At 56.4% G+C, this 27,057-nt stretch overlaps 6 protein-coding genes across 6 annotated transcripts; 2 read left to right on the top strand and 4 right to left on the bottom strand.

Annotated features, from left to right (window-relative positions):
* INS49_006028 (uncharacterized protein) lies at positions 1-494 on the bottom strand (the record flags this gene model as incomplete). Its single annotated transcript, XM_043166803.1, has 4 exons — positions 1-36; positions 120-222; positions 364-415; positions 488-494. The coding sequence occupies 4 exons, from the start codon at positions 492-494 to the stop codon at positions 1-3; spliced, it is 198 nt and encodes a 65-aa protein (XP_043027947.1).
* A 567-nt stretch (positions 495-1,061) lies between these two features.
* Positions 1,062-2,302, bottom strand: INS49_006027 (uncharacterized protein; the record flags this gene model as incomplete). The annotated part of the gene is made up of 4 exons (XM_043166802.1): positions 1,062-1,182; positions 1,256-1,493; positions 1,579-2,129; positions 2,199-2,302. The coding sequence occupies 4 exons, from the start codon at positions 2,300-2,302 to the stop codon at positions 1,062-1,064; spliced, it is 1,014 nt and encodes a 337-aa protein (XP_043027946.1).
* A 1,429-nt stretch (positions 2,303-3,731) lies between these two features.
* Positions 3,732-6,783, top strand: INS49_006026 (uncharacterized protein; the record flags this gene model as incomplete). Its single annotated transcript, XM_043166801.1, has 6 exons — positions 3,732-3,749; positions 3,818-4,179; positions 4,264-4,483; positions 4,548-4,861; positions 4,921-6,300; positions 6,381-6,783. 6 exons carry the CDS (start codon positions 3,732-3,734, stop codon positions 6,781-6,783), a joined length of 2,697 nt encoding a protein of 898 aa, XP_043027945.1.
* Positions 6,784-7,729: 946 nt separating this feature from the next.
* INS49_006025 (uncharacterized protein) lies at positions 7,730-9,092 on the bottom strand (the record flags this gene model as incomplete). The annotated part of the gene is made up of 2 exons (XM_043166800.1): positions 7,730-7,881; positions 8,189-9,092. 2 exons carry the CDS (start codon positions 9,090-9,092, stop codon positions 7,730-7,732), a joined length of 1,056 nt encoding a protein of 351 aa, XP_043027944.1.
* An 8,831-nt stretch (positions 9,093-17,923) lies between these two features.
* On the bottom strand, positions 17,924-19,941 carry INS49_006024 (uncharacterized protein; the record flags this gene model as incomplete). Its single annotated transcript, XM_043166799.1, has 3 exons — positions 17,924-18,593; positions 18,667-19,379; positions 19,462-19,941. 3 exons carry the CDS (start codon positions 19,939-19,941, stop codon positions 17,924-17,926), a joined length of 1,863 nt encoding a protein of 620 aa, XP_043027943.1.
* A 3,106-nt stretch (positions 19,942-23,047) lies between these two features.
* On the top strand, positions 23,048-26,681 carry INS49_006023 (uncharacterized protein; the record flags this gene model as incomplete). Its single annotated transcript, XM_043166798.1, has 15 exons — positions 23,048-23,191; positions 23,257-23,592; positions 23,646-23,709; positions 23,765-23,921; positions 23,986-24,043; positions 24,099-24,155; positions 24,213-24,473; positions 24,534-25,013; positions 25,064-25,184; positions 25,251-25,686; positions 25,741-25,856; positions 25,920-25,995; positions 26,049-26,139; positions 26,204-26,463; positions 26,570-26,681. 15 exons carry the CDS (start codon positions 23,048-23,050, stop codon positions 26,679-26,681), a joined length of 2,769 nt encoding a protein of 922 aa, XP_043027942.1.
* Positions 26,682-27,057: the final 376 nt, after the last annotated feature.

Below are 27,057 nucleotides of genomic sequence, written 5' to 3'. Positions count from 1 at the left end.
CTAAACCGTCTCACGCTTGCCCTCCGCCTTCTCCTTCTGTAATGGCTGTCAGCTTCACAATCGGCGTCTCACCGAGCCCGGGGGTGGACAGGTCGGATGTCAGGGCCGGGGCTGCTCACCAGAGCCCGCATGGTGCCGTGCAGGGCATATCTGTGGTTTCGTCGGAACTTGGGGTCGGTACCCTTCAAGGAGGGGTAACGGTTGGTCTTGGGCTTCTTGATACTGTTTGCAAACGCTCCATCAGTATGACTAGTTCCTAATCACCGCACACCCTTATGCCGAGTGTCTTCCGGTCGTCCTCATGTCGTGATGTGGTGCGGCGTGGGAGAGGTTGAGGTGCGTCGCTGGTGCGGTCGAACGTACCCGTTACGGTGAGCCTTCTTGCTCTGGTTGTGCTGAGATGAGTTCTTCGACTCTGTTTGCAAAAAGCCGTCAGTAATCTAAAGAGCGAGAATCGCATCGTTCGGGGGCAAACAGTTCCACATACTGGCCATTGTGACTGATTTGCCGCGATCTGGGGGTTCGTCGGTTGGTCAATGGTGTTGATGGATGTTGGGTCAATTTCGGCGCGGGTTGCAGAGTTTTGGAAGTTTGTGTGTGTCTGTGGCCACCCAGTGAAAATCAGAGTCTTCCGTTAAAGTGACCGTTTCGGTGCGTCAGACGCACGGGCCCGAAATCTTATGACGGACTTCGCCATCCCGCCCTTTCCCCTGTGAATCTCACACCACTCAAACTGACAGTGGAACAATTGAATATATGCGCGAGTTTAAAAGAATTCAGAACAGATGCTATTCACTTAACCATTCATATTCTTGCGTTGCTCTTCTAGCCCTGTCACCAGTATGTGATGTGCCATGCTAACTTGCAACTCCAAAACCCACCGGCACTGTAACGGAATGCAGGCCCCAGGAGACGGTTCCTTCTTCCAGTGTTGCGAAACCCACGAAAGTGTCTTTCTAAAGCCGTGTCAGACAACTAAACACCGACCGCGTTAAGAGACCAGAGACCACCCCGAAATCAATAACGCTCATGCCAAAGAGAGAGAGATCTTTTTCGCGAATCTATTTTGTTGTAATCGGAACCGTGGCATTCCTCGCAGCAACCAGTTGTGCAGCCTTTGCCAGTTGCTGTGACCGCAGCTTCTGCAGGTAGCGGATGAAGAGGATGAACATGATCTCGACTCTGAGAAATCACAATAGTGTCAGCACAGTGACACATCGTCTCTGGGGCTTCAGCCTTGGAGGGTAAAACTTACCGTTCTTTGGTCATCATAAGAATGCCCTGCACCAGGATCCCCTTCAGTATCTGGGGACCGATGCCCTTGAACAGTCCCAGGGGACCCTCGTTCTTGATAATGAACTGCATCACCTCGCCGAAACTCTTGAAGGGCTTGCCCTTCCTCGACGGTGGGGGCTTGGACTGCAACCCGACCTTGGCGACGATGAGTGGCTGCGTGGCAACGGTTGCTAATGCTTTGGACAGAGCCCCCAAAACTGTGGATCGGTGGTCGATTAGCACAGAGATTCGATAACCACAAACATCGTGTCGACAAGTAGCTTTTCGAGGGGCAGCACTCACCAAAGGCCTGCCACGCGCTCAAGGGCTTGCCGCCAGGGAACAGCAGCGGCTTTAACCTCTCATAGGCCCCGTACGTGATGGACGGGTTCACCACCAGCACCAGACTGGCCTTGAGGCCCCTCCACAGGCCGGTCACGCCGTCCGGGCCGTCGATGACCTCCCTGGCCGTCTCCAGCATGCCCTTCCTCTCCGACTTGCTCTGTGTCTGCTGCCGCGTGGTGACCACGGCGACGGGGATGGTGAACAGCTGGGCCAGGGCGCCGGCGACGGCACCGAGCGCCAGCTCCACCGCCGTGGACGGCGGGGCCGTGACGCTCGCGCCCTTGAAGTACAGCGTCCTGACGGTGCTGTACCAGTAGAAGTAGGCGAAGTTGGTGGAGGCGACGCCGAGGAGCGAGCCGCTCATGCCGGCGTACAGGCCGGCCAGGCCCTCCTCGTCGAACATCTTGCTGAGGGCATCCCAGGTGGAGTTGTAGTGTGGTGTGATGGAGGTCGGGTCGGGAGTGTCGCCGGGCTTGCGCACTTCTTGGACTTGGAGCCTAGTCTTGACTCTGCAACGAGAACGTGTTAGGACGAGACTTATAGAATGCTGTCATGTGGGGACAGATCGAGGAACGTACATGTCCAGCGGGTAGACCAGGGCATTGGCGAGCACTGCGCCCGTGGCGCCTGCTGTCGCCTTGCCCCACGGCCCAATTGGGGCAGATTTGGACTGAATGGCCATGATTTGTTTGGTATTGCACAAGTACTGGACTTCGTTTCAAGCGAGAAGGCCGTGGGAAAGGTGAGGTGGTCACCTAGGTAGACCGAGGCACAAACCGTTTAATCGGCGGTCTCTAGCTCGCCGAACACCGGCGGCCGTCGTGGGGCTTAGAGAAACAATGCGTGGAGTTCTATTCCATGAAGAAAGAAAAACTTATTTGGTGTATATAAGACACGGTAAAAAGTTATTATCGTAATACGACGGATGTAGATACAAAGCACTGGCGTGGAATGACAGAAAAACGAGCCGACGTGGTGGTCAAAGACGAAGGCGTTATCGAGACCCAGCACGGCAGATCGGTGATAACCGTGAACCTCGGTCGTCGGGCTGGTTCCCATGTGGAGCCGGCCTGCCGCTCCCCGTTTGTGCGTGCCAGGTGACGTCGGCCAACGGTTGTGTGCTCCAACCCGCTACTCGAAGTACGTGCACCATTATGTGTCCATCCGATCTCTGCCGGATGTACCACTGCTACGGATTAATATGAACCGGGTAATTGAGGCTGAAAGCGCAGGAACTGGTCTGAGCTGTTCAGTTGCAAGGTCGCAAACAACGAGCGGACCTCCACAGTACAGCGATCCTCTGTGAATTAATTCCGAGCTGGGGAATAGAGGGTTCAACCCCCGTCAGACAAGACTTGGCAAAGCACGGTTGACGAATCTCAAAGCGTCTAAAGATAGAAGGAATCTGTTTCTTGAGGCACGCATCGGACTTGGCACGATTTCACCAGTACTGAAATAGACTCTATCAACCCCTCAAACATCGATACCAAGTCAATACTACCTGCGTATGTTGGAACTGGGGGAGTCTGGCCGGGGTAAGCTGTCATCCGTTGTAGCATCTCTCTTTCTCTCTCCCATATACCAGGCCGGTCCACCAGTTCGCGGCTGGGTTAGACCACCGACTTGGGATTATGGCCTGCGGCTGTGCAAGCTTGACTCTTGAAACGTCCACCGTCCACCGTCCATTCTCGCACTACCGGTGCCACTACCCAGTACCACGCTTGGATGTCGAGATATGCGCATGCGTCTCTCGGCTGACTCGATTTGACCGTCATGTCCGCCTCTTGAAACCGCAGCCTTGGCCCTGCTGCTTCTCGTCTGGATTCGCTTGACCAGGCCTCATCATCTGCGGGATCCACCCGTCCTGCGCCTCGCAAATGCACCAGCTTCCTGCACCGGACAAGAAACCCCGAGATATCGAGCATGCTGCGATGTTCTGTGAGGTCACCACACCCGCCAGCCCTCATTGCCAAGCGTTTCCTTGACCCTGCCACCTCGAGTCTCCGGCCAGCGTGGCCATGAATGGAGGCTCAATTACTCCGTGCCGCATGTATGAGTAGTCGCTTTGGACCGACCGCCTTGCTGTCTGCCTTTTCAACCGTGTCATCGCCATGGAGGCCCAGGCTAGAGTGAGCTGCCTTGTCACCCCCTCTCGTACAGCAGTAGCACACCGTCGCTGACCCCACGCGGCACGCAGGAATATGAGGCCAAGATCAGCCGGACCTCTGGCCAGGAGGCCTTCAAGAATGCCATCCAGGCGGCCGAGCTGTACATGAAGGCCGTCAAGGAGGCCCCCACGGCTGCTGAGAAGTCCCGCCTCAAGGCCAGGTGCCGCGACCTTATTGCGCAGGCCGAGACCCTCAAGACGTCGGGCCCCACTGCCGCGCCGCCCAAGGCCCCGAAGCCCAGGGGTCCTCGCCAGAGTCGCGAGCTCCCGACGGCTGAGAAGACCATCTTGTGGCGGTCCTCCAAGCTGCATGGCAGCGTCTTCCCGCCCTGGGAGGCCGACCCTGACCCGGCCGTCTTCCGGAGCAAGAAGCTGGACGAGCCGCTTTTCACGTGAGTTTGCGCTCACACCCCAACCCTCACCTCCTGTTCTCTCATGGAGATATCTGGATTGTCTAATAATGATATTCGGCAAAGTGACCCCTCAGAGTTCTCCTTCTCCAAGAAGCAAAATGAGATCTTTGACGGCTGGAAGCGTCCCGCCGAGATCTTCAACGACTCGGGCCCGGAGTTGTTCGAGAACATCATGGTTGCCAAGACGAACAGCGACCTCGTGCAGGACATCACGACAGACTGCTCTGTGGTGGCCAGTCTATGTGCGGTGATGCGCCATTTAAATCCCAATAAGAAGGACTCGGTAAGCCCGTCCAGAAACCTTCTGCCCAGTGATTCCTCACTGTTCTCCTCTAACAACGTGCAAGCTGCTACCAACGTTACTGTACCCCTTCGACTACTCCAAGGGCCGGCCTATAGCTTCGCAAAATGGAAAATACATGTTCCGCCTCAACTTCAACGGCTGTTTCCGCCAGGTGGTCGTTGACGATCGCCTGCCCACCTCCAAGACGTCTCGGACATTCTTCGTCGTAGACCGGAGGAATCCAGAGCTTGTGTGGCCTGCTCTTATGGAGAAGGCTTACTTGAAGATACGCGGTGGTTATGATTTCCCGGGCAGTAATTCTGGCACAGATCTTTGGGTACTCACCGGATGGATACCAGAACAGATCTTTTTACAGAGGTAATATCCATTGTACTCAGGAATCACTAGATGCAAAGTGCTGATGCGGGTCTAAACAGCGACGACATTGAGCTCGATCAGACTTGGAAGCGCATCAAGAACGCATTCGAGTACGGCGACGTGGTGGTCACTCTGGGCACAGGGCGTCTCTCCCGCCAGGAGGAAGAGACGCTCGGGCTGGCGGGCGAGCACGACTACGCCGTCATGGACCTCAAAGTCCAGGCCACGGGCGAGCGCCGGATGCTCCTGAAGAACCCTTGGTGCGACGGGCTCGTGTGGAAAGGCTTCGGCTCCACCACCACAGTCGACGCGGAGGTATACCCACCGCCATCACCGACTTTGTCGCGCCCAGCCCAGCGCTCCAACTCGGACGTCACAGCCCCGTCGCCATATGCCGAGCTGACGGGGACCTTCTGGATCTCCATCGAGGACGTCGTCCAGAACTTCGAGTCGCTCTACCTGAATTGGAACCCAAGCCTGTTCACCGACCGCCAGGACCACCACTTCACGTGGACGCTCCCTAGCCGGGCCATGCAGCGCTCGTTCGCGCACAACCCGCAGTACTCGTTCACGTCCCCGACGTCGGGCGCCGTCTGGATCCTGCTGTCGCGGCACTTCCAGGACGGCGAGCTGCCCATCGCGCGCAGCCGGCACACGAGGCAGCCCAACGCCGCGTCCTACAGCCTCGGCTTCATGTCCATCTACCTCTTCGACAACGCCGACGGCCACTGCGTCCAGCTCCCGGACAGGCCGGCGCAGCAGTCCCCCTTCGTCGACAGCCCGCAGACCCTCCTGCGCTTCGAGGCCCAGGCCGGCACCGCCTACACCGTCGTCGTGGCGCAGGAGGGCCTGCCGCTGCCAAAGTACCCGTCCACCCTGTCCTTCTTCAGCCGCTCGCCCCTCACCATCAGCCCGGCCACGCCGCCCCTGAAGCACTACACCGAGCTCGAGTCGGCGTGGACGCGGCGCACGGCGGGCGGCAACGCCCGCACCGTCTCCTTCTTCCACAACCCCCAGTTCGCCCTCGTGGTGCCGCACCCCACGCCCATCTCGCTGCACCTGGCCACGGATGCAGACGACGTCCCCGTGCACGTGGACCTGGTGTGGTCTCAGGGAGGGCGCCGCGTGACCGCCCTGACGGTGCGCGACATCGTCTGCTCCTCGGGCGAGTACCGCCGGGGCTGCGCGCTCGCCGAGATCCGCCGCCCGCAGACCATCGACGCGGGGACCTACACCGTCGTCGCCTCGACCTTCGAGCCGGGCCAGCTGGCCTGCTTCGCCCTGCGCGTCGGCTCCGACGTCCCCGTCCAGCTGCGTCCCGTGCTCTCCGACGCCGCGGGCCGGCTGCGCTCCGAGCTCGACCCCGTCGTCTTCCGCGAGGGCGAGAGCGAGCGCCAGCGCGCCCCCGTCACCATCACCCGCCTGCGCGCGCCAGCGTCGTCGCGCGCTCGGGGACCCTCGACGGCGGGCCCTCGGCCTCCTCCTCCTCCTCCCTCGGCGGGCTTCCATTCTCCCTCAGCGGCTCGGTGGCCGCCCTGGGCATCACGAGCAGCAGCGCCAACGCAGCAGCCACAGCATCAGCATCACATCAGGATCACCACCACCACCAGGCACCCCCGCCCGCGTCCTCCGGCACCGCGAGCCCGATCAGCATCCCGTGCTCGGTGCGCGTGTCCTTCGAGTACGGGTCCGGCCCGCACGCGCGCGCCGCGGCCGTCACGGCGGACGGCGAGTTCGCGGACGCGAGCATGGGCCTTCGCACGGGCGACGTCGACCTCGACCCGGACGCCGCGCGGCGCGCCGGGGGGCTGTGGCTCGTCGTCGAGCAGATGGGCGTGCACCGCGAGGGCCAGGGCATCCAGGTCGACGTGCTCAGCGACGGGAGGATCGGCGTCGGGCCCTGGGAGAGCGTGGACGATTGAAACTTGCTTGGCCGGTCGGCTGCTTTGGCTTCCCGACCTGCGGGTCGATTGCGCCTGGTTGTCTTTTCTGTTTGCGTTGTTATTTACATAAACTGGCATGGATGGGAGTCTGCTTTCCTTTTTTTCCTTTTTTTTTTTCCTTCTCTTGGGGGACTGTGTCTTATATTATGCCGTACTGCCGACAGATGGTTTTGTTGCAGCATCCTCGACGCGCTCATCCACAGTACACTTATAGACCAGTGTATCCACCCTGCCTTTACCTAGCGCAATTCACTTGATTCATGTTATTTTCTAACACGGATTGTGATGGTAATCTGCCGGTAATGCACATAATTTCTGTGAGGTATGTTAATTCTGCTCGTGCATGTATACACTTCAGCAGTCTATTTCTAGCCAGCGTCACGAACCATAGTATCATGTTGAACCATGTGTTTGCAAGGTAAAGCGGTCAAGGCATTCAGCTAGCTTAATGTCATCTGCTGTACACATTGCAATCCATCTCCGCCGAGAGGAGCTCTGGTAACCCACCCTAATCCCGTCACTTCGAAACCCAAAAGTCGCCTGGGGGAACATAGTTCCAATTTCCTGCCCGCTCAAGCTGTACCGTAGCCTCCAGGTACCACGCGGGCATTGAAGCTCCGCCTGCGAAAAGAATTGACCGTCCATCCCATTTTCTGAGCCGACTCTTCCAAAACAGCCAACGCCAGAAGCTGCCCAACAGCAATTGAAGTGGCACGGCCTGATTTGAAGACTACCCCCGGGGTTGCGCTGTCGTTTCTTGTCGAAACATCATGAAGACAAAGGGAAAAAGTGAAGCCGAAAAAGTATGTACAGCGAGCGAGAAGTGGATGTTGTCAGGCTATCGTTTTACGAAGCCGCGTTGGGGAGGGGTATCGTCAAAATGTCGAATATGTACAGGAGAAGTATGAATTGAAAGTTGAAGGGTTTATGAATAGGACGACTTTCTTCTTCGATGTTGATCAAATCGGTCCGCCTCGTCGCCTTCGACCACGGCTTGGGCCGTCTGGTCTCTGTGACAGAACATCGCGTAGTTCCGGGTCGTCTTTGTCTTTGTCCACATGGTGAACTCGAACGTGTCTACAATTTGTGAGCAAAACCAGTCAAGTCTGAATGCATTCTGGATTGACCACAAACCTCTGCAAGTTGTCCGGTCTGGGATATTTGTGTTCCCGATCTGGGCAAAACGGACAGACATATCCAGGAGACTCATGGACTAGTCCATGACGGATCATTTCGTTCTTCCGCTTGAAACCCTTGCCGCCTTCCGATCGAGGACACCCCTTCACCGGACAATAATGCGGTCGGGATTGGGAGTGAACATTGGCGTGAGAGTTCAGAAGGTACTGAGTCTGGAAAGGAGGGGCTCTGCAACCCTCAAATTTACAGACATACTGGCCAACATCTTGAGGATTTGAGAAAGCCATGCCGTCCAGGCTCATTCTATCCGCGACCGAGTGAGTCGAGGTCGCAGGCGTAGAAGCCGAGTGGTCGGTGCTTGGCGTGCTACCGCTGTTGTAGTCGAGGCTGGGTCGGTGCGTCATACCGCTCGGCGGGAAAGGATAGAACGGACTGGGTGGTAACAGAACAGAGTGCGGCGAGCGAGGATCGCGGGTATAGAGCTCGTGCGGTGAAATAGGCGGAGAAGCATGGCTTATGGACGGCAACCGAGTCATACCGGGGCCAGGTATAGCGGGAGGAGATTGCTGAAAAGATGCGGGAGACAGCGCCTCCGGCCCCAGATGGTCTCTGATGGACGGCAGCGCGATCCCAGCGTTTGACTCCGACCTTGGCGAGGCATTTTGAATCGGCGGAAGTTCGCCAGGGCCGGGGCCCGCGAGACTGCCCGTGGGCGAGGTGAAGGTCCCGGTTCGAGGCGAGTAGTAGTCGGTAGGACTGTACGGAGCTGGGATGACAGGCTGTGGCCTCTCATCTCTCCGGATGGCGGTTTCGGGTCGAGTTATGGCGGGGGGAGGTGATGAATCTGAAGGACGCGACGCCTCTGTATCCGTGTCCCCGACGGTGGTTGATGTCCGCCCATCTTCGCTTGGGGACTTGTGGTCGCCCAAGGCCAGAGCCGCCAGAGCACCTCCAGCCAGCGACTGTAGGTCGGAAGGAGAGCCTGGCTGGCCACCACCCTTTTCACTGCCACGTGCAGGTGGCTTGCCGACCCCGTTTGCTGCCAGCTCCTCGGAATCGGCCATGATCTCTGACTCGTCCATCGAGCTGTCCGTTTCGGGGCTGCTAAAGCCTTCCTCCGAATCGCTTGGCAACGCCTCTTGACCAGCCATGGTAGCGATGTCCGGATGCCTTCCATTGTCCATGATTCCTATCAGAACGGCATCGCCTTGACTTGGACGTACCTTTGGTCGCTTAGTTTTCCTGCTACCAGGACTGGGAGGTGGACTGACTTGAACCAGCGGAATGTCTGGTGGAGGACTTATGCTCGGTCGGAAAGTTACCTTTTTCGGGACCAGCAAGGGGCTATTCTGAGGCACCACAGCATCGGGGTCGTATACGTCGTGGGCAGAAGCCGGGGCAGCGGCTGTAGTCATTGCTTCAGATGTGCTCGCAGCTTTGCGTACGTGTGTGGTCAACTCGCCATGAGAGAAGGAGGCTGGGTCATAAGGCCGGGGCTGATGGAACGGCCGTTGGCGCAGGGCTCCACCGATGGTGTCGTCCTTGTGTAGGCGCCAGCAAGAATCCTTCCTTGGAGACGACCAGTCCCTCACACAGTATCCAAGCCCACTCTTGCGTATTGCCTTCCTAGCTCTTGTGCCCCTTTGTTCGTGCGTGTGGGTTGGTGTGCTGTATATGCGGAGATGTGTGTGAGCGCGTGTGTGTTTCTCTACCTCTCCACTCTCGTTTCCCTTGGCACCTCTGCGCCTGTTGGTACGAAATCGGCAAGACGGAAGCTAGAACAATGGGCGAATACGCCTTTGTTGCGCCGGGGTCGTGGTCATCCAAGGGAGAGTTGGTGGGTGTTGTGGCCCAGGCAGCGGTAGCCCGTGAGGGTGAGGGTAAGGCGAGAAGGTTGGGGAGTGGAGGTGTCCAGGACGGTGTAAACGAAGTAGCCCGCAGAGCCCCAAGCCTAGGAATGCGGCGAAACAGAGCCTCTTAATGATATGGGGAAATGCTTGGCGCGTGACCGGGTCCCCCAAGTCCAGTCCCAAAAGCGACAGGCTGAGCGGGGCAAACAAACTGCTGGGAGCAAAAACCGGGGGAACACGCCGGGCGGCAAGGATGATGGGGGGAGGAAGAGAGGGAGGCGATGGGTGCTTTGTCCACGGGTCCCTGGTGAGGGGGTTACGACCTGGGGTCGGGAGGGATGGGCGACTCTTGCTCTTGCTCCAGACCAGACCCAGACCCAGACCCGAGCCGACAGCGTACCACCAGGTAATTAACTGTGCGCTGTCCACTGACACTGACACTGACACCGACACCGACTGGCGACCGACCAAGGCACCAGCGCCGTTCTGTCGTGGGGCCGCTGTTGGGAGAGAACTAGTCACAGTCCAATCCGATCCAGCAGGACCCAACCCGTGCCCACCCAACCGTGCTTGCGGACGGCGCTTCAGACCGAATATGATGTGATGTGGTGGATGCTGTGATGGATGCGATGCGATGTGATGCGACGCGATGCGATGCGCTATACTGCGCTACGCTAGGATGACGGATCGCGTGGGGACGCAATATCTCCCAGTCAAGCGGTAGATTGCAAGTTGAATAGACGGAGCCTCGCTGACCTGACTGCGTGCCTTGGGGGCTGGGAGCCTGCCTGGCTGACTGACAGAATGGCAGACTGACGAGGTTGGGATCGAGACGGTTGATCAGCAAGCCCGGGAGGTGGAGGGAGGCAGGCCAGGAGGGCGAGGCGAGGCGAGGCGAGGCTCTAGGTGGATCGCCTGGAGGCGGGCGCGGGAGAGAGCAAATGCAACGCCAATGCAATGCAGTCTGCTGCTTCTTCCTTGTGCGTTTCTCCGTTCCCGGGCTGGAGTTGGCAGGTTGGTTTGGCTGGCTCGCAATCGTCGTCAAAGCTGGCAGCTAAGGTAACCTGGGAAAACAAGGCGGAGCAGGCGACAGGGAGCTGGCCGTTGGCGTCTGGTGTTAGCCACCCAGCCGAGCCGGGTCAGGCAGGCCAGGTCTGGTCGACAAGACAAGACAAGACAAGCAATAAGATTGGACGGGACAAGGGAGGTGGGACGGGGGGGCGGGTGAGGTGGTGTCGGTCAGGTATAGATTGGGGGGTGTCAGGGAAGCGCGAGGACCGTAGTTTAGTTTTTGGGTACGGTGGTATTCCGGGTGCAGTGAGAGGTGCCTGAGTGCGAGAGAGAGAGCGCTGCTGTGCTGCTGCTGCTGCTGCTGCAGCTGCTGCACAATGAGCAGCGAGGGCCGAATCTACCGAATCTAGAATCGAGTCGGTCTGGCTGTCTGGGCAGGCCCAAACTTTGAGGCTGAGAAGCCGTGGGGACTCATAAAAAAAGCAAAACGCAAGAGTCAAAGTTCCCTAGTGGCACACGTCACCCGCGACGCCGACGCGCCTTCGCCGTCACTACTGCAGTGCTGTTTACTTGGTACCATTTCCTAACGGGCAAAGGAAAAATGGTCGGCCGTGGTCGATGCATGCCATGTGTCACGTCATGGAGCAAAAGGAAGTCGAGGATGAAAGCTGGTGAGATTGGAAGGGAGCGGATTTGGGCTGATTCTCGGGTCATTTCGCAGCTGATGATGGGACGGGCCAGGCTGAAGCTGTCCGTCTGTGCATTCTGCCTGCCTGCCTGTCGACTCATTCAGTCATTCTTCCTCTTGCTCCTGGGGCTCAGTGGCGCGCTTCCGGTACGGAGTAATAAATGTGGACTACAGTTCAGCACAGCACACACACACACACACACAACGCACACGCACTCGAACACGCACGCACAGGTAGGCAGCAGGCAGGTAGGCAGCAGGCAGGCAGGCAGGCAGGCTTTGTACAGTGTAGAAACAGGCACAATCTTGGGATAGGGCACACACACGCCAGGCAGGAAGGGACCGAATGATTCAGGCACGAGCGCAAAGGGGTGGAGAAAGATAGAAGGAATACAGTGTGGCCTCGGGCTCGGGGAGGTCGCACCGTCCCTCCCAACTTAAGCTGTGTTGGGCCGGGCTGAGCTGTGCGTGCTCTGCTGTGGCATACTGTAGGTTCGTTCCGCCCCCTGGAGAAACCTTGAGATGTGGGCGGCCAGGGCATTGTGGGTGCAGGGCGCCTCGGGAGGGGTGGATGGAAATCAAAAGTGGGCGGCAGGGCCTGTCAGCGGCGTCAAGACTCGCAAGACTCGGGGGCCTGCTGAGTCGTTGGCCAAAATTCTAATGCAAGCGGGATTGCAGAAACGGATTGCGACGACAAACAACATGCTCAACGTGCTCAACACGCCGGGTGTGGTGGGGAACAGGAGGAAGTTCTCGGAACACCCAGCAGCACTTGACGTCTGTCTGTCTGTGTGTCCCGCCTCAGCCCCAATTAAGCCTCATTGTCGAATAACAGCTGCGTATTATGCATTTCCCGCCTTCCCTTCCTTTCGTCGGGTATATTATCAACGCACTTGGTAAGCCAGTCTTATTTTAGTACTTTCATGCAGCACACCGACGAACAGCCAGTGCTCTTTGAAACTGAGCTAGGCGGAGGAAACGAGAAACAAACCTGTCATGCCTTCCCTTCCCGACGCGGGCCATTGTATGCCGCATTTAGCTCCTAGCTACATAACAGAGTGCTGTGTAGAGTACCCAGACCACAATTCAATGTCCCAATTTAAGCCGGACGTGACTGTCAAACAAAACGATCGCCAGAACATCTCGGACCCTGCTCCTCCCCCCAATTTTTACAAACCCCCCTCCCCCCTCCCCTCCCTCTCCCAGTACGACGCTGGGGGGCACAACCGGTTCCTCGACTGTCTGGGTGTCTGACTGTACCTGTACCCGACGACGGGGAAGCCCGTTACGCAAGCGAGCTGGGGCGGGGGAGACCCCCGTCACCACATTAAGCCGCATGAAGAGCCAACCACTCAGGCCACCTCACGCCTGCCAGCTGCCAACGACATGACTTGGAAATGCCCGCACAGCGTTGCAGTGGTGCTGTTCAGCTCATGTGCTTGCCGACCCGTCCTCGCGACGGCCGCTCCCTTCGTCACCTGCACCACTCGAGCCCGCCTCGAGACCCTTTGGAGAGCCATCGTGGTGCGGCAGATGCACATGCAGATGAATCAAGTCTGCGTATAAACAATTTAAAAAAAAAAAAAAAAAAAAAAAAAAAAACCCAGTAGACTCACTACCGGACACCACCATGCCAGGTGCATACTGACAGAGCCAACGGTTGAGGCTTGATGAGAGGGTGTCCTCCATTACTGCGCAGGCCACACACCCTCACACGCATGCCCAGGCATGCTGCTTACCTACCTACCATGAATGATGCTTCACGAGAAGGGGCTCCTGTCCTGCACGGCTTGGGCATCGTGATAGACATGTCTATCTGCTATACATGCAGCCCGTGCCTGGCAGCGACAGCACGCTCCCAGCAACCAGCAGCCAGTCTTTATTCGGCGACAACCACAGCCCCGTGGATGCCCAACGCCTGCTTAGTTAGTACCTACGTTTTTGCTGCATCTGTCCTGTGACACTGAAGGCTCCAGTCAGGCCTCGCAGGCCTGGCAGGTTCGTTTCGTGTCGGTCGGTGAGATTTGGTCGGGGTCTTCGGGACATCCAAACCCTCACCCGCTGTCGAATCGGGGCGTTCGTCGCTCATGGCCGTGGGAACGGCGCCAGATTGCCCAATCTTGCGCTGGCGATTCGCAACGGGATCGATCCTTCGACGGCCTCCAAGGAAACCTAATCCGCTCACCCTTTGCACAAGGACAACCTTGGAAGTATGCACGGTTGTCCCATCCCGTCCCGTCTCATCCACCCCAATGATATCCCATCCCATATACTTGCTCTACGCTTTGCCACGGCGGACACCGAGGACGGACCCAGCATACTATCTCACTCACCGTTCCCACTGGCGCTGGTTGATGTACGAGGGCTAGCTGCGTTTTACTTGTGCCATATGCCCCGAGACTCAAATTTCACCTCGTCGCCGGTAACGGTTGGTTGCAGCCGACGCGTGGGTACAGTAACGTGCTGAAACGTAACGGCGCCCAGGCCGTCTGGACCGTTTGCGTGGTGAGCCTTCCATCCACCATCTCCAAGTGGGGGAAGGCACGCCTGCCATTGGACACAGGGTGACCTAGCCCCCACCTCTTGCACGACCTTCTCCCCACGCTTTCCCCAGTCCAGTCCAGTCGCACGGCGTCTCCTCCTCACTCGACTTCCACACACAATGGCAGCCATTACAGTGGGAGATGACCATCATGCGCGACTGTCATGGTCCAATTTGCCCAGATTTGCTAATGAGAAGATTGAGGGAGGAAGGACCCTGGGAGTCTACGGCACCTGATTCCACCATCCCGTTCCCCCGTTGCCGCGTCCCTGCCAACCCCCCCCCCCTTTGAATCCCTCTCACTCTGCTCTCGGCGACTATAACACCACGGATTATCACGCCTGCAGCACTGAGACCCGATGAGGGAATTGCTAAAATGAACCTCCCACTCACCGGCCTGCTTGGCCCCCTGGTTAGATCATGCTCGTCCCGGGCGGCCTATCTGCGTCCAGCTTCTCGATGCCCGTCCCGAGCACGCTTGTCGCTTTTCGTCGTGTGCGTCCGCTCATCGCATGACTCCATGTGGGACTGATGAGACGTCGCGTGGCCTAACTCTCGAGTGCGGAGAAGACCTGGCCTGTTGAGGCTAAAGCTTGAACGACCGACGACCGACACTTGGTGCCACAGGCCTGCTTGTTGGTGTCTACCAAGTAGTCTACCTGGTACATGTGCTGTACCAGACAGGAACAGGTCCCGGAGATGGTGAAAGCGCTTACACACAGTAACGTGCTTACCGTCGAAGCCCCCGCGCTCCCGACAGCGGGATGCCTTCCGACCTTGGAGCTATGGGGTCCCCGGAGATGAGAACGCTTTCAAATAAGATGGTGGCTGAGCTCGACCAGGCGTTGCTAAATGTCTCGAACACGCACAAGTGTCGTGACGGGAATAGCGCCGCCAACGTCGCACACGCTCGCTCAGCCTCAAAAATGGCCCGGCCCAATAGATTTTAGCCAACCAGCAAATCGCCCAAGATTCCCGCGAACTCGTCCGGATACAGCGGTACTGCTACCAGAAATACGCTGGGTTTCGCACGCGGCCAGCAGCGCTACTGATGAATCGCAACCTTTCTCGCTGCTGGGTCCATTTTGCCGATGGGCCGACAAGGTTTTCACTCTGCCCTATACTTCTTCGCGACCCGGGTTTAAACAAAATAACCCGCGGAGCCCACCTCAGGCCTCGATGACTGTCGACTTATCGAATATCAAAGGCCGATCAGGAGCTGACGTCAATCGGCACGGGTCGTGGAGGATCCCTCCTGGCTTTCCCGCCTTGACGATCGCCCCCAGTGTGCTGACTGCTGCAGAAGAAGAACACGCACTAGCATGCACACACCCGCCTATGAAAATTGAGGCTCTGAGCATGGCGGCTGGCTAGCTCGCTGCTAGCACTGCCAAACAAGACAATCTCATTTTGTGAGCTGCCGATTTTGGCACCACCTCGGCTGACGCTGTGCAACCGACCACAGCTCGCTATCTTCGACTTCCTTGCCGGCCAACCCTTTGGGTGGGGTCAGAGATCACCAGCCTGGGTCTTCTCGTTGCTAAAGTGGCTATGGCACCACGGACAGGCGCGAAAGGGGGGGGGGGGTTTCCTTCGTCTTGACAGATCATCGCCGTGAATGGCTTGTCATTCGCCCGAGGCAGTTGCTGCCAACTTGTCGCCCGCGGGATGGACGAGACCTGCACCACGTGAGCGTCTGACTTGCATCCGTTGCCAATGCAAGCAGGTGAGAGTTCTCAGCTAGCTCCGCGGGGGACCACAGCGGTGTGCTATGCAGCTCTCTGGCACCTGGGCAAACCTAGGCGCCCAATGCCGCTGCACTTGATCCTACCCGTCGAGGATGGCCAGAGGTCGAGGAGAAAACGGACCTAGGGCGGTCTCGTCATCCACAGTCATGCAGGCGGTACCATGAAAGACCTTCAGCCGCTCAGTGGCGGTGATGGCCTGTTATTAATGGCCACGGCCCTGGATCCTCCTCATCGAGCATCTCCGGAAATGTTTCGGTCGACTGCTGTGCCGCTTTGGATTCCATGCCGGGGATTCTTCACCGAAAAGATGGTCCCCGTCTCATCCATGTCGAGGCTGGACATGGCTAGGCGGGCTGCTACTCATCCAAGGCTTTCAAGTGACTCATCACACACAGATGCCAGCAGGTTCGGCCTGGAGCTACCTGTGGTCCGAATGATGTATCTGTGGAACGGAAGCGAAGTGAGCAGTCAGAAATATTAGTATGCCTTTGATAAAGCATTGGGAGGATCGTGGTACTCTTTTCTGCTCGCCCCAAAGGAGTCGATAGCCAGTAAGCCCTTCAAGTGAAGCTCCTCCAGTAGCCAGATCATGAGGCCGTCTATTGCGCATTGAGTAAGTCAGTCACAAGCTCCGCGACGGGTTGTTTTGTTCGAGGGGTCAGTGGCGTCAAGAATTTTCTTGGGCTCTCAGTCACTGCTGCCGTCGTGGCTTCTGTCAGCCGGCCGAAATTCGCCGGCCGAACCGGAAATGTCAGCAAACCTCGTGCGAGGCACCCAATACCTGCCACTGATAAGCAGATTATGCTTCTACACTACAACAAAGTCTGAGAACTAGCGTCTGGTGCTGTATGTCCCAGTTCTTCAGACCTGGCGCCAATCAGTCGTTGGCCAACTGGCGGCGGATTGGCCCGTCGTAGGCGTGGGATTTCCCGCGAGACAACGGAGGGGGAAATACGATGCAGAGGCCAGCAGAACTGCTTGCGCAGCATCTAGAGCAGTCCCAAGTGTACGGCTCCCAGTGAAGCTTACATGTGCATCGTCCACGAAGAGGCAAGCAGGAGGAGGGAAGGGTTCAGAGAGCCATATCATCATGGTCAAATACGGACCGCGTTCACCGACAACACGAACTGTGCCCAGCAATGAATCAGGCAATTCCCAAAATAATATCTGTTCTCGAATTCCATCGCACCTTCTTCGCCACCCTCTCCACTGTGGTTCAATTTGCGGCTGCTCCATAGGAACAGACGTGTGTCATAGATCAGCCCATGCATCTTGCCTCCACAATATATCGCCCTGTGGATCTCCGAGGACTCAGTGTGAATTGAGCGTACCAAAATAAGCTCACAATGCTTGCAGAGAGCCGCGTAATACAGGGGGTATATGTGCAACATCTCGGTCGCCTCGATCAACGCTGTGGGAGCAGGTAACTACCAGTGTTCGCCTTCAATGTCACTGCTTAATTTGCATATGCTCTATGCCGCCCTCTCATTGGGTTTACCGGCAGTCCGAGGGGGAGAGACGGGGAAACAAGCCACAAAGTTGGTGTGTCTCAAGCGCCGACGACACCGGGGAAATCTTATGGTCCACTCTTGTTGCGAAACAGGATACGAGCCCCAAGAACCCCCTTGACTGACTCCGCCTAAAGTTGTGTGTACAAATTTGGATCTTGGCTCCCCATCGCACGATACATGTACGATGAGCTCCTTCAGCCTGCCTACTGCGAAGTGTTCGTGCAGAGGTTGTTTTTAGCGGTGCACCAGGTTCTCTCCCTGTACGCTGGAGGCTCATCATCCGTCTTTCTGAGGGGACGGAACATTGGTTTCGATGATTCACGAGAAGATACTGAAACCATGGGATTGGCACAGTGCCTCAAGCCCTTCGCAATCAATTCACATATTACTCGTGGTTCTCGTGGAAACAACAACTCAGTATCGCTCGATACATGTGCGGACTGGTCCTGGGATGGGCTCGAGTCACCATGTTGAAGACCAAATGTATTATTTACAAAAGCTGGATTTGGGTCAGACGATAGTATGACGCAAACTAGTGAGGTGATCTTCTGAAACACATGTCCTTCAGAATCAATCACCCACGTTCTTTATAATTCTTCTAGCTTCCTAACACCACGAGCATCCTGGACACCCTATGCAACGAACGCGCGCTTGGAGCGCCGAGACTTGGTCGCTGCCAGGCCTGACGTCGCGGGGCAGACCAACTCGGCGTTAGGAACCTGCTCGGGGAAGGTCCCGCTCGTGGGCGGAACGATCGAGCAGTCAGGCGCGCGGCAGCCCTCGTCGAAGCCGCAGTCCGCAGCCCCGAGCGCCTCACGCGCGATCCCGGCGTCGAGGTTGACGGCGCTGGCCGGGTCCTTGAGGTCGACGGGCCACCCCGCGCCGAGGCCGAGGGTGAAGTTCCGCGCGGCGTCGCAGCGCAGGCTCTGGGCGTCGGTCATGTGCTCGACGCGGGTGGCGTTGGCGGCCGTGGCGATGACGAGCCTCTCGCGCTGGTCCGCCCCGGGGCCCGACCACGCCGCCCACTCCGGGGACCCCGCCGCGCGGTCCGTGTTGGGGTCGAGGTTGCGCACGAAGCTGGTCCAGTAGTCGCGGGCCTGCCTGAGGGCGGCGGCGCGGCTGCCGTCGACGTAGCTGGCGGGGGCGTCCATGTCGGTGCTGTTGACGCCGTAGAAGGCGTAGTTGTTCACGACGTGCCAGGCGCCCAGGCCGGCGGCCTCGTCCTCGGCGTCCCGGACGGCGTACTTGTAGTGGTAGGTTGGGGTGCCCTTGGCTGCGAGGGCGTTCTGCAGGAATTTGATTCTGGGATGTGTTAGGTATGTCTTGGACGCCTTCAGAGGAAGGAGAAAGCGATATAGGGCAAGGCTATACGTACGGGCAGTGGGTGCCAAGGTCGGCTATGGCGTTGGCTCCCTGGCGGTACAGGTTCCCTTTGTCTGGGAAGTGGGGTGCCGGCTGGTATGCGTAGAGGTCGTTGAGGATTGCGAGTGAGGAGTTGGTCAGGGTGGGAACCTGTCCAGTCATGTAGCTGTCGAACGCCTCAGTCGTGTTGGCGGAGCTGTCGAAGCTGTAGAGCGTGCCCTCGTTGGCGCAGGCTCCCATGATGCTCGGGACGTCCGCAACATCCCCGGCCTCGTACATCTCCACGAGGCGGTCGTTGAACAGGTCGCCGTCAACATTGGGGCCGAACCAGCAGGTGCTGCTGTAAAGGTCCTCCAGCGGTACCTCGCGCAGGCACTGCAGGCTATCAGCAGTTCCGTTACAGCTGGTCTGTGCCGTCAGGCAGTCGTACTCCTTCTGTCCCTGCTCGACCTTGCGCATGGTGACCCAGCCTCCCGACTCGACGATCCCACCGTGGAGGAGGGTTCCTCCCAGCGCCCCCTTGTTGGCAGCCAGAAGCAGGGCAACGGAACTCCCTCCGGCGCTGACACCGTCGATGATCACGCGGCTCGGGTCTCCGCCAAACTTCGAGATGTGTTCCTGGATCCATTCCAGGCACTTGATCATGTCCTTGATTCCGGCGTTGGGGCTGCCGTCCGTGACAGCCTCCTCGCTGAAGAGGAAGCCGGTCATACCAACACGGTAGTTCTGTGCTCGAGAGTCAGTACGACACATGAAAACATCGGGAGACAATTGTTCTGCTAGGTTTCAGGCTGTGGGTGTGGCTTACGAATTGCACAGAGACAATCTCAGCGTCCGTGACCACATCGCTGGCGTTGTAGTTTGAGTTGGAATTGGAGCTGAAGCCACCGCCCTGGATGAACACATGGACCGGCTTGAGATCGGTGGTGCTGGCCGGGGCCGTGACACTGAGGAAGAGGCAGTCCTCGTCCACGAAGAACCGGTCAGACTGCCCACTCACAGTGTAGTCACTCGCTTGCTGGGGAGGGCAGATGGCACCGAACTTGGTGGCATCCTGGACGCCTTCGAATGGCTCCGGGTCTTGAGGGTCCCGGAAACGGTTGTTGCCAGTAGGGGGAGCGGCAAAACGGACGCCGTACCACTTGCGAGCCCCGCCGTCTTCGAATCCCCGGTACTTGCCGTATCCGACATCGACTGTCAGCGCATCAGTCGCGTTGGGCGAGGAGACGTTGTATGCCTGGGCCTTGGCCACCGCTAGCACGGCGGACAGGGTAATCAGGGAGCGCATAGCTAAATGTGAAAAAGATATATATGTGCGATCGAAGGGTAAAGAGCGAAAAAGACAACTCAGTTGCCGCAAATGTGTAAAGAGTGGAAACAGACAAGTCTGTGGGGGGAAGAAGGCTACTCGCAGATGCGAAACCGAGTAGGAGTCGGTGTGGGGGACAAAGTATCTCGGTGCACTTTATACATAAATTGTCATGAATAGACTCAGTCGCCGTTCCTGCACGCGTCTCCTTCTCACGGGCCAGCCGGACCCTGAGCCTCCCCGCCAAGCCCTCCGAAATGAGCAAGGCCAAAACTATTTTCATGACCATGACAGAAAGAGTCATGCAACCATGCTTACATACTCGTCACTGCTCCCTGAGAAGAGAACCTCAGGCTGCCAACTGATAGAATACTTGGTTTCAGTTGCTCCTGTTTGTTTTCAAGAGAGATATAACTTGTGTTATTATCCTTTTCAAATGTGGTAGCAGATCATTGTGAAAGGAGGCCTGCACATAGTCGGCTCAAATTGATCGACACGAGGGTCCTGACGTAGCACATTCAGGGGCCTTGTTTCGAAACAAAACCTTATCGTGGAGCAAAAGCTTTTCAGATGAACTGACTCCATGGCATAGTCTATGTACCGTAGCAGGGCAAACGCATTTGCCCCATAGCTTCGTCGCTTCGGCGGGAGATGTTTCAACCGCAAACCTTAAGTTGTCCGAAGGCATTGCCAGTGCTGCACCCAACTACGGAGAGCCCCCACACATTTAACAAAATTTCATACGGCTTTATTGCTGGAAAATGTCTTTGTATATGCTTCGTGCTAGAGTTCTACCATAGGCTGCGGACTTTTTCGAAAGACCGATCTCCGAGTCTGTCCGTACCAGGAAGTGGTCGAAATAGAATCTCACATAATTAGCATTTCTGCTGAGAATGTGGTTGAGGCCGATCTTGAACTCAGGCTCAAAAACTTAGTTACCTCCTCTTAGACTTGGAAAAATATCAGCAGTGCGTGCAAGCGCACTCCTTTATTTCCGATTGTTGATATCATGGGCTTTCTCTTGCGTCTGCGCGCGGTCCGAGGAAATATCAAATTCTACTCTGCCACACGTATATACGTACACCAGTTTCCGCATTTGTACTTCCCATGCCCGCCGGTCGCTACCGAACATGAAAGGTGGCAAATACCCACGCAAGGTAGGTTACCAGTTTCGAGATTCAGCACTATCACTCTGATGCAGGCATCAGCTGAACTAGCTGCACTGCTGTGTTTGCACTCTCTGCTACAGATCACGGTGCCTCACCTTGGTGGGAAGTGTGTCCATGTTTGTCCAGCCGGGGTACTTGTTGACAATTACTCTGCTACGTTGGACTATGGCCTGCGGAATGTGTACAAACTGCAAGAAAGAGACCCAGAGATGAATTCATCGAGAAATTTGTCAAGCTCAGAAGAATCAAGTCGGACTCGCCTCTTCTCAAGAGGCTGCCGCTCCAGAAAACGCGTTGGCGCGGATTCCTTCAAGCTACAAAGACGTGGCTTCTCAAATTCAGAATGACGAGCATTGGTGAAAGCCAGCGACATAGCACCCGCTCTCTGTACACGATACATCTCTGTGTGGTCTTCGATCCAATAGAGGCCGGACTCCTCGCACCCTTGTAGCAGTCATCTAAGAAACCAGCGAAGTCGGATTCGAGCAGGGTCGTGCGACATGACATCTCAAGTTTACTTAGTCTCCATAAGTTAACAGGGTCCCATCACCGATAGACAACAGAATAACTCCCCAAGGCGCGCACGATCTTTTCAGGAATGCTGCACACTAACAGCAACTAAATTCACTGAGGCTACTGCTGGTCCTACTCTACGGTACGAATTTATCATCTGGGCCAACCACAACAGCTGGGTGAGCACATCAAGGCTCGTGGATGCTTCATTTTAGCCTATAAATCATCCGCTCATTTGATGAACAATGGTTTATTTTCGTACAGAGAGTCTATATACCTGCCTTGATTCGTTATATTCATGCAGCTGGTGGGAAGAAGAGCGGTATAAGCCAGGCAATGTAGTACTTTCAAAAGCAGCCTGCTTATTTCCGCAAATGCATATGTAAGTGTAGCCCATATTACGCCTTTATCAGGAAGATGGTCGCCATTGGGGGAATACGAGGAACTCTGTTGCGCAATACGACGTTATCGAGCATGCTGCAATCTGCCAGGGGCATAGTCTCGGCAATGTCACCTAACAAGTATCCGGCCGATGAAGATAGCCGCGGAATCACGCAACACAGACACCTAGGTAATTACAGGGTTTCCTGAAAAAGAAGCCTAATTCGTGACCTCTGCGGCGTTGGGAAAGGGTCTCTTGACTCTCCCGTCTTGTCTGTGCGTATCACAATAACAATACCAGCTTTTTAAGACAAAATTAAGTGTAAAAAAAAAAGTAGCTTTTTTGTAACATTACATCCTGAACTCGCTGCAACGGTGTAAGTTTAATTGAAAAAGGATAAATTAAAAGTTGTGATTGGTTAGAATAGCGTCACATTGCCTGGGGGGGTTGTATCGGCATGGATAATCTTTCCCAGGTCACCCTGTACACTGTATATGGCAGCTCTTCACGGAAACACTGGTCGTCGTATATGCAGTGCAGAATGGGCTTCGACGCGGGTTGATGGACATTCAACGGAAGTCACATGCGCATTTCTGGAAGAGGACGGATTGGGATACGAGAAACCATGAAGAGCCGTTTCCTCGTGCTGTTGCGTGCCGAAAGACCGGTCCCCTAAAGTTTGTAGAGGAGACTGGCCTCATTGACCATTCCTCTGCATCGTCCAGTCCCCGCGCGAGGGCAGCGGGTCAGTCTTCCCAAGAAGGAAGCTCAAAGGGGGAGCAATTGCGAGACCGCCCATGGAATCTCTTGGCCACGCCCGTATCCGCAATGCAACGCTGCATTGGAGAGTCGCAACCCGGGGTCTCGCAGAAGAGGATCCACCGCCGTAGCTGTGAGGCACATGGGAGAAATAGCCGGAATACTTTAAAATGACAGCCCGCCGGCGCGCATTCTCGTGGACATCGCCGTAGCTTCACACGCGACGCGGGGTCTTGGACGTCTTGTTCGCTTGTCCCCCAAGATGCACCTGCTCAGCATCGCCGGTCTCCTCCTCTGTGCGCTTCCCTCCCCGGGGAGCGCCCAGCCTTTTGCTGCTCACCAGGCCCCCGAAGAGACTAACGTGACTTCCGCCGTCCCCCGGAGCTACATTATCGAGTACGCTGCGGTGAGTCTTTCCACCCCGCGCTCACTCATCCGAGAACCTCCAGCAATACTCATGGCTGTTCCCAGGGCTCGGCCAAGGCCCGCCGCGATGTCGCGCTGGCTGCCGATATCAAGGTCGTTAGAGACTTTGAGACGGACGTATTCTCGGGCGCGAGCATCGAGACCGACAACCACAGCATCGACAGCCTGCTGAGCCTCGCCGGTGTCGTTCGCGCCTGGCCCAACAAGCGCGTGGCCCTCTCGCCCGTCGAGGGTCTCTCGTCTATCGGGGACGCCGCGGCCGCTGGCAATTATACGACGCATAATGCCACGGGCGTCAGCAAGCTTCACGACAGGGGCATCTTTGGTCAGGGGGTCAAGGTGGGAGTCGTGGACTCTGGCACGTGGTATAAGCATCCCGCGGTATGAGATCCCTCTTGAACGAGAAGAAGCGTGGTGATCCTGACCTTTGGTAGCTGGGCGGAGGCTTTGGGCCTGGCTTTAAGGTTGCCGGTGGCTATGACCTGGTTGGCAACGGGCGTAAGTTGAATTTCAGCACACGAAAATGTGAAGGATGGGATTGACAATGTCATAGTGTGGCCGACCGTGGTCGGGGACAAAGTACCTGATGACGACCCAGAGGATCAACTTGGACACGGCAAGAATCCCCAAAATGCCAAAGACAAGTACAAGAAGGCTGACAGTGTTGAAGGCACTCACGTTGCTGGAATAATCGCTGGCAAAAATGACTTGTAAGATTAATCCGGCAGTGATCCCTCTGAGCCAGTCATCGCGCTGACTTTTGGCATTCCACAGCTGGACCGGAGTGGCGCCTGAGGCGGAACTTTATTCATACAAGGTCTTTTCTCAAGTCGTGAGTCTTGTAGTCAACCAATGTTGCTATATGCCGGCTTGCTAATATGGAATAGGACGGAACGGATGAGGCCACACTCATTGAGGCTTTCCTCAGAGCATATACTGATGGTGTATGTGACCCCTTCTCGTCCAAGATCCTGAAGCTGTGTCACTCAAACACCAAATAGGTCGACATCATCACTGCTAGCATCGGTAGCCCAGGAGGCTGGTCTACGGGCGCCTGGGCTGAGGTCTCTTCTCGCCTCGTCGACGAGGGAGTTGTCGTCACTATTGCAAACGGCAACTCGGGTGCTGCTGGGGCCTTCTTTGGGAGCACCGGGTCCGCTGGCACGAACGTGCTTGCCGTCGCTTCAGTCGAGACCGAGACTTATCCGGCGTCGCCCTTTGAGCTCACCTCGACTCTTGATGGCCAAACTGAGTTTATCAAGGTACGTCTCTCTTCCCGTTACCACGGATCGATAAAGGAAGGGCATTCTAATGCTTCACAGGCTGGATATCTACCATCGACTTTCTACTTCTCATCCAACGTCACGGACTGGCCGGTGGTACCCCTGAACTTCAACACCACCGACCCTGCCGATGGCTGCCAGCCCTACCCCAACGGCACGCGAAGACTGGAAGGCGTGATCCCCTTGGTCAGGAGAGGCACCTGCACGTTCGCTATCAAGCAGCAGAACCTGGTTGCCCTCGGTGCCGAGTACATTCTATTTTACAACAACGAGAGTCCTCTGATCACGCCCGGTACTGATGACGATGTTGGCCTCATTGGACTCATCACCGCAGACGCCGGTGAGGCTATCATTGAGACTGTAAAAGCTGGGGGCAACGTCACTGCGGACTTCTCCCTCAACCCGGAGCAAGTTGTTGGCTTGGAATACCCTGCTGGTGGTCGCCCCAACACGTTCACCTCCTGGGGTGCCTCGAATGACCTGCAGATCAAGCCCGATATTGCTGCCCCTGGCGGTCAGGTAAGGTGAACTATGTCCAGTCTATTATTGTCTCACTAATTTCGCCGTAGATCTTCAGCACTTACCTTGACAACACGTATGCCCTGCTCTCTGGTACATCTATGGCAACCCCTTATGTTGCCGGTGTCGCAGCTCTTTACATCAGTGTTCACGGCGGCCGATCTGTGCATGGTGAGTTTACTTGGAAATTTGTCTTCTAGGAAAATGCCTCGTTCGTGGGTTGACAATACGCTACAGGCAAGGGCTTCGCTAGGACGTTGCACCAGCGCATCATCGCGAGCGGGACCTCGCTCCCTTGGTCGGATGGGACTGCCACCGACTACGGGTTTGCTGCTTCAGTCGCCCAAGTCGGCAATGGGTTGGTCAATGCCTTCAAGGTCGTAAATTATACCACGGATGTCTCCTTTGAGAAGATCGCTCTCAACGACACCAAATTCTTCAGCGGAGACCACGACCTCACCATCACTAACACCGGAGGCAAGGACGTGAGCTACAAGTTCTCCTTTGAGGATGCCGCTGGGGTGGAAACCCTAGGCTGGTACTCGTTTGTTGAGCCTTACGCGGGTGAGAAGAGACTCAAGAGTTTCTCGGAGTTGAAGCCTACGAGCCTGCCGATCGAGGTGGCTGTGCCGGACGAGTTCACGCTGGGTCCAGGCGAAAGCAAGACTGTAACGTGAGTATTCGCCAACAAATCCAGGTCTAAACAATGGCTTGCTGACTCTGGCAGTGTGAACTTCCCCAACCCGGATGGCCTGGGCTGGAACTCCTCTGCCCTTCCCGTCTACAGCGGCAAGGTCATCGTCTCTGGCAACAATGGGGAGCAAGTCTCGGTTCCTTACCTGGGTAGGTTTTTCATAAGCCAGCCGGCACATTGATGATTAGATCCGAGCTGATCATGATTTATAGGGCTTGCGGCGGACTTGAACGCTGAGATCAGCCCCATCTACCGGCCTACATACCCCTTCACCAATCAAAGAGACTAGTGAGTCGAGCATGTGAATAGTTAGAGTCCTCACCTTCTAACAAACAAAACAGTGTCTACTCTTTCAACCTGAGCAAATCGAGCCAAGACTTCCCAACAATTTATTCCAAGCTTATCTGGGGAAGCAAGGAGGTCCGGTGGGACGTAAGTAGCCCACAGAACACATTTTCGTACAAACGTGACATCCTAGCTAACAAGACCAACCCAGATCTACGAGCCAGGTTGGACAGAGGAGCAATGGGAATATCCACCGGTGCCAGGCGAGAACGGCTACATCGGCCCGGCGACGAGCCACGTCATCGCCGAAAGCGCAAGCTACTTCGATCCGGACCTGTATGACCCGGACGACACCTTCACCTATCCAGCGGTGGACTTGTTCCGCAACGCCCAGACGCAGAACTCGTATCATCAGTTCTGGTGGTTCGGCAAGCTGGGCAACGGGAGCCAGATCGAGCTCGGGAACTACACGTGAGTCTAGCTTCGACCCCTCTCCCCGCTCGTCCTACCTGTATCTATCTGCTGCGGGATACCGGCTCACATATATGGCATGCTAATGTGGCCTTTGAAAACACAGGATGCGCTTTGCTACCCTTCGGCCTTTTGGGGACCCAAGTGTCACCGACGGTTGGGACATCTTCAAGACTCCCGAGATACAGGTCACTGGGAAGTATCCAAGGCGAGCGTGAATAATGCCATAGCTTCGGCTATGTTTTTTTCTTTTTTCTCTTCTTCTTTCTGCATGTGGTCATTGGATCTATCACAGATTCTACTGGCAGACGATCTGTTCCTTCTGTGAGACATAGATATTACGAGGTTGGCCATCATGTTGCATCTAATTCTTTCGTGTTCCTTCGACTTCTATACTTCTATATCTTTGTAGATATATTTTCGAATCCCATCCCGAATGCTACCAGGCTTGTTCATGCCGGTACCTCGACCAGAATGATGGAAATTCTCATAGCGCGTGGTGGTGGGAGCTCTTGAGAACTAGACCTCGGACGGTCCGTGTAATACCATTGGTCAGCCACGGAAGCTCTGAGACCGCCTCCGTCTTGCGGTCCT

Source organism: Diaporthe citri (genome assembly GCF_014595645.1).
Source record: "Diaporthe citri strain NFHF-8-4 chromosome Unknown scaffold_2, whole genome shotgun sequence".
NCBI lineage: Eukaryota > Fungi > Ascomycota > Sordariomycetes > Diaporthales > Diaporthaceae > Diaporthe > Diaporthe citri.
The sequence above is the reverse complement of the archived record's forward strand: the minus strand, read 5'-3'. Positions and strand labels throughout refer to the sequence as shown.